The sequence below is a fragment of the Oryx dammah genome, unplaced genomic scaffold (genome assembly GCF_014754425.2).
Source record: "Oryx dammah isolate SB20612 unplaced genomic scaffold, SCBI_Odam_1.1 HiC_scaffold_24, whole genome shotgun sequence".
In the NCBI taxonomy this organism is placed as follows: domain Eukaryota; kingdom Metazoa; phylum Chordata; class Mammalia; order Artiodactyla; family Bovidae; genus Oryx; species Oryx dammah.
This window is the reverse complement of record NW_024070208.1, coordinates 68,838,078-68,844,077: the sequence shown is the minus strand read 5'-3', so window position 1 is coordinate 68,844,077 and position 6,000 is coordinate 68,838,078. Positions and strand designations below refer to the sequence as shown.

Genomic DNA, 6,000 nt, shown 5'->3' with positions numbered 1-6,000 from the left:
TAAGTCAGGAAAAGCCCCAGGAGAAGGAAATGGCAACCTACTCCACTATTCTTGCCTGGAGAAACCCCATGGATAGAGGAGCCTGGTGGGCTACAGTCCATAAGATTGCACAGAGCCACAAAGAGGGTACAACTGAGCATCTGAGCACACATACCTTCCTACATGAAGAAAGAAAATGCTTCTGGGAAAAAAACACTGTGAAAAGACCATTCAACTTCTCCAAGAAAAAATGTAAACATAGATTTTAAAAAAAAGGCATTATCTGACAAATAAAAGTAGCCAAGTTCTGATCTTTAATTAGTTTGCAGTATACACTTATCTTTCTGTAAACTGTGGTAACAAATCTCCATGTAAACATTCAGGAAGAGAAAAAACAGGGGATACCATGTCATGACTTATGAACTATGAATTCTGAACTCGGATGACTAAACTTTATTCACAGCTGTTTTATACATTTATTAACAAACTGTCTTCCTTCATTTAACAATGGCTCTTGAGTAACAAAATAAATTATCAGTGAAGTCAACCAGAAATTAAAAAATAAAAGTAAAAAATAAATTGCTCAAGCGTCATAAATGCAAGCACAGTAATATATTTCATACATGTTGATTACAGTTTCCATGTTCTTTGTGTAGGTAACACAAAGATTATTTTCTTCCCATTGTTGCAAGTTAACAAAACTTTTGAAAAGGCTTCAGTCTTTTTTGTTTTCAGCTCAATTAACTGCACTTCAGTTGAATACAACAGATAATAACTAGGGTTATTAGTGAGATGTGGTAAAAGAAAAGGTCATGACCACTCAGAAGATCACATAAACCTAAAATATACTGTGGACTTTCTAGTCTCAACATGTAGCTCTCATTTATTAAATAATTTACAAAGAGCTGTTGATGATTTAATGAGCAGGTTGAACTTTGTCACTCTGCCATTTTGCTAGTCACGAACACATGTATTTTGCCTTTAAAATGAAGCAGAATACTATTCACTTTCAATGAGACTAGATGCAAAGGAAAAACAAAGACAAAATCATAGATATTTTTTAAGTTCTGCTATGTTACTTTAACTATTTAATTAAAAGAGGTTATTTACCAGATCAGTGCACTATTTCTTGCTTAAAAACATAACACCTTTGAAAGCAGATTTTTAAAAAAAATATTTAAAATAAGCCAGAGGTAAAAATGAAAAGGCCTGAAGGACTTGCAAGACAGAATAATTTCTGATCAGTGACTCTTAATAGGAATAGTCATTTTATACTGCAAGTACTAACAACCATTTAGCAATTTTTTTAACAGGCACTTGATAAGAGTATTTGTATACTCAATACCAGGGCATCATTCGCAAAAAATATGGCTTTATTACAAAGGATTCAAGATGGCAACCACTTAGAATCCAGTGCCAACACGGATTATAACAAATCCAGTGAGTATTTTGTTTTTCAATTATTCATAGAAAATTTAATCCTGATTAAGTATCCATGGGCAGGAATTCATGGGTAGTTGATGACTGAAACCAACATTTATGTGAAATGCTTCTGTTAATTTAATCTGTGTATACAGCTTAATTATGATTGGGGATTCAATGTAAGAGAAATGAATTATATCAGGATTAAAATTTTAGTAACCATATCATAGAGTACTTTTTCCTTCTTTCTTTTTAAACATGTTAACCTGCTTGTCCCTTCACCTAAGTGCTCAGATTTTAAAATACTTTGTATAACCGCTGCAATGTATCTAAGTTTTCACAAATTATCTGCCAAAAACCCTTCACTAATCAAGCTAAATCCTAACTAGAAAGCCAAAAGTAATAGAAGAAAATGGAGAATAACCCCATCCACAAATAAACAAAAGCTTATTCACTTAACTACAAATATATTTTATATTAATTTTCTGAAGTAACTTAATTTTCAATATCTTTAAACTCCAATATGAAATGCATTTTTCTTAAAGCATAAAAAGAAGCAGTTTTTAACCAGTGTATTACACTGATTTCATAACTGGACTTAGTTTAGTTACATATAAGTAAGTAATCATTTAACTGATCACTTTTTTTGGACTATCAAACCTGAGTTAACTACTGATGTAGGATGAGGCATTGTAAGTGGTGAGTCTCTTATAAAAATATCAAACAATTCTTTTCAGCTTTATTTCCATATGGAAACTGCATAAATCACCTTATAACAACGCTCTTTCTTGAAAGTTTATTAAGTATATTTCAAAACATTTGTTACTTTTTTTCAGTTTTCAGTTTGGTACTGCTTAAATGCAGTTAATATATATATAACATGCTCTGCTTTCTCTGTTCAATTTTCATACCACAAGTATGAAAAAAAAGTCACTGTATTTGGATCCTTATTGCACTCTGGTGAATCAATTCACTTTTCCTGAGAGAAAAGCAAGTATCAGAAGTGAGGCCGAGTTTTGTGTCCAGATGATATGGTCAGTGGTAGTGTTACTGAGGAAAGTGAAGAAACTTCCCAGAACAGACTGTGGGACAGAAAGAGTCTGTAGAGAATGACCATGGCAACAGACTGGCAAAGGATAACACCTATTGTAATGACCTGAAAAAAGAAAAGAAAGGGAATGCTTTACTGCATGCAAAAACAGAGAAACTGTATTCAATTTATCACGAACCTATATACACTGTATACATACATAAACATCATACATAAACTTATATATACTTTAAGTAAATATATATAAAGAAAAAATTATATCTTCCCCATCTTTACTGAGGGTAAATTTTTAAAAAGAAATTTTCAATAGAAAGATACAACTAATGTTCAGGACTGTAATTGTTCAAAAGTAAAACTCTTTTAGCAGTTTATAGATGTCACAATAAGACACAAAAAAATAATTTACGAAACCATTCTCTCCTCAGGGTGCATGCACTGAAAAAAGTAGTAAGTAATAAGAAAGTAATAAGAAAAATCAGGCTCCTGGCTCATCTAGTCACAGGAATAAAGGATGCCCCTACCTGAATCTTGACGAGTACTCTAAAAGCCCTTTCAGAAAGTCTCAGGTCGCTTCTCTGTCTTTGTAGACTACCTTCCTACCTATTTACCCTCTGTAAATACCTCAGGTTCAAGAAACACTTCTGTGTTCAAGCACATATGGCATTGCTTGTAAAGAGCTCCTGGCAGAACTCCACTTTGAAATGATGGAGTCATTGACCTAAGATGTTAGGTATCAACGCAACCAAAATGTGACATGCTTGAGCATGGCACTCCAGTCGGCAGGGTGTTAAAGCAACTAAACTGATTTTTTTTTAAAGCAATCTTGATATTTACCATTATGCAGTGAATATTTTTAATCAATTTTCTTAACAAAGCTGTGTTTATATATTCTACAAGTTAATTTATAAAATAGTACTATGAGATAGGTTAAAATAGGAATAACAAAAGCTATCTTTCCATCATTTTGCTTATAAACTAAATTGAAATACTCACTGGTTTAATATTTTGTTTTCAAGTTTTATTTCACAGAATCCAAAGAAACTACTGAGTGGATAAATAGGTTTTTGCTACTTAATTTCCCAATAAAGACTAGAAATAAAACTATTTGATCACGTATATTATTTACCTTATCTCTTTGGTAGTCATCAAAAATGATAGAAATGCACGCAAGACCTGGATGGCACAAAAACCACAAGATGCAGCCCTGAAACAAATGAAAAATACATTGAATAAGCACAGCTGTGCCTCTGTTTTCATAATGCACCAGACAGAAAACATTACTAGCCAATTTAGGAGGTCTTGATTGATCCCAATTGGCCTGTACAGTAGAAACTGCAACAAAAGATAGAAATAAGTTTGCTATTGTTGTGACAATGATACTTTGTTTCTAATCAAATGGATGGTTTTTTAAGGAGTATTTAAAATCTTCCATCTTTCACATATACACATTTTGATATACTATGAACATGTTTAAACAAGTAACAAATCAATAATTGAGAAAAGCGAGGTACAAATGTGCAATATTTCTATAAAAGACTTAAGAATATTCATTCATAGTTTCATATACATACACGAAGAAATTCTGTAAGAATAACACAAAAAACTGATTAACAGTGGCTACTTGTTTGAGATTTAGTACAAAAGACACTGGAAGTAGGAAAGTAGGAAAGGGAAACTTTTTAACACTTTTATTTTCAAATATCTATTTTCTATTTTTCCTAGAACATGGCAAAATATCCTTTTCCAAAATTAAATTTGAAATAAAATAATAAGTTAATACTACTAGCTCTTGACATGGTTAATACCTTGATGTTGTAAGAAAAATAAACAAGATGTATAAATATGTGTTTAGTATGTTACTATCTGTATAAATGCAAAGGGAAATATAAAATATTTAATAATATATATTTTTAATTCTCTGAAAAATAAATTAGGAATTAATGGTCGTGATTATGTAAGGAGGTGATAACTGCATAGATGGGAGAGAGGTGAGAATGTGTTTGCTACTCTTCAAATGCTTCTGGATGTCTGAACCTATTCAAATAATTATATGAAAACATATAAAAATAAAAATTTCAGTTTAAGAAGAATTTTGGTACTGTTTAAAACATTGAAAAGAAAAATTTTAGTTTTTATACAACTGAAGTACATACTAACGTTTCAGACAACAGGCACTACGGTATCTGTGAAAAATTCCAAAGTGAAAGGCATATCCTTGCCTGTTGGATACACAAGAGGCCTGCGGCAGCAGCTTGACAAAGCTCCACATCAGGAATAAAGAAGGAGTCCTGGCCCTCTGTCCATAGCAGCCTCACTCCTCTGAGACTGTGGACTAGGGTGGGTGACCAAACAGCTTGTCAGAATGCGGTTTAGAGTTGCCGAGGATGGGTTATGGATTCTCTCCATCTGTATACCAAAAGCATTACCTTCCAGGGAGGGAGGCTTCTGTAACGTGACTGCCCCAACCTCTCTTCTGATCTTTTCCTTTATTAAATGGGTACAGAAAAAAAAAAAATCCATCTGCCTTTAGCTCTCAGTGGCCTAGGAAGGACATGGAAAGGGGGGATGAAGTCAACATGATCTTGTATGGATGCCACAAAATGGCTGAAGTGTAGCGTGTACTCAGGCTCCTGGCTCCCTCTGCTTACCCTGAAGGATGGCTCTTCATGGTTCGTTATAAAACATTGCATAATTCTGGGAGTAAACAATTCATAGTCAATTATAAACTGCTTTTTTGAGAAATGCAAACAGCAATCTATTTTTTTATTAAAAAGTTCTGATACTATAGAAAAGAATGTAAAATCCCTATTGATCGAGAAATTACAATTCAAGCAAAACTGTCCTGCCAAAGATAACATGGAAACTACTGTTCCATGGGCTCTGTAACACGGGGATAGTATCATCTGCAGCTCATGAATTGTGAAGATTAAATGAGCTGAAGCACATAAAGGGCTTAAGAGTGGTGCCTGGCACATAATAGAAGTGTACGAAGTATTAGCGTAGGGTTGCATACTAACTTTCCAGTAATGCAGAATAAAGTTGACAATGCAAAGAAGTCATTTTCTAAGCAAACCCATACTTTGGCAAAGGTGATGTAGAACTCCCTTTTGAGTGTACTTCTCTCCACTGTAATGATTTGGTAGAGTCCACAGCCTAAGGACAATGCTAGGCAAATTCTTAAAACGATAAGAAGGATCCCTGCTAAGCTGTGGTGCGAATGGTGACTGTGAGAACTGGTTTCTTCAAACTGTTCCCAAAGTAGCAAAATACTCTGCAAAAAAATTAATAATAATATAATAAATACATATTTTTAGAGAAAAAAGTCTTATCTACTTACAATAAAGTACTTTATTCAACTCTTTTATATATCCCCCGAAACAGTACATTCATTCCTAAGAGGTTTTAAGATTTATCTAACTATATAAGGTGTTAAAGTATGGGCAGTTTTTCCCCTCACTGACATCCCTAAGCTGGAGGAAGGGGCTTGTTATCAAATGAGACCATGTATCAGAGATAAAAATACTACTGCTAGCACAATTCAAGTAACA

General features: G+C 33.4%; 1 protein-coding gene across 1 annotated transcript in view; it reads right to left on the bottom strand.

Moving 5' to 3' along the window:
- Nucleotides 1-409: 409 nt before the first annotated feature.
- The window catches only part of GPR180 (G protein-coupled receptor 180), a 28,185-nt gene continuing 22,594 nt past the window's right edge, over nucleotides 410-6,000 (bottom strand). Inside the window, exons 7-9 of the mRNA XM_040267339.1 lie at nucleotides 5,532-5,723; nucleotides 3,579-3,656; nucleotides 410-2,557 (exon numbers count right to left, since the gene is read on the bottom strand). Of these exons, the coding sequence (XP_040123273.1) occupies nucleotides 2,399-2,557; nucleotides 3,579-3,656; nucleotides 5,532-5,723 (429 nt within the window). The 3' untranslated portion in view covers nucleotides 410-2,398. The remainder of the gene's footprint in view (nucleotides 2,558-3,578; nucleotides 3,657-5,531; nucleotides 5,724-6,000) is intronic.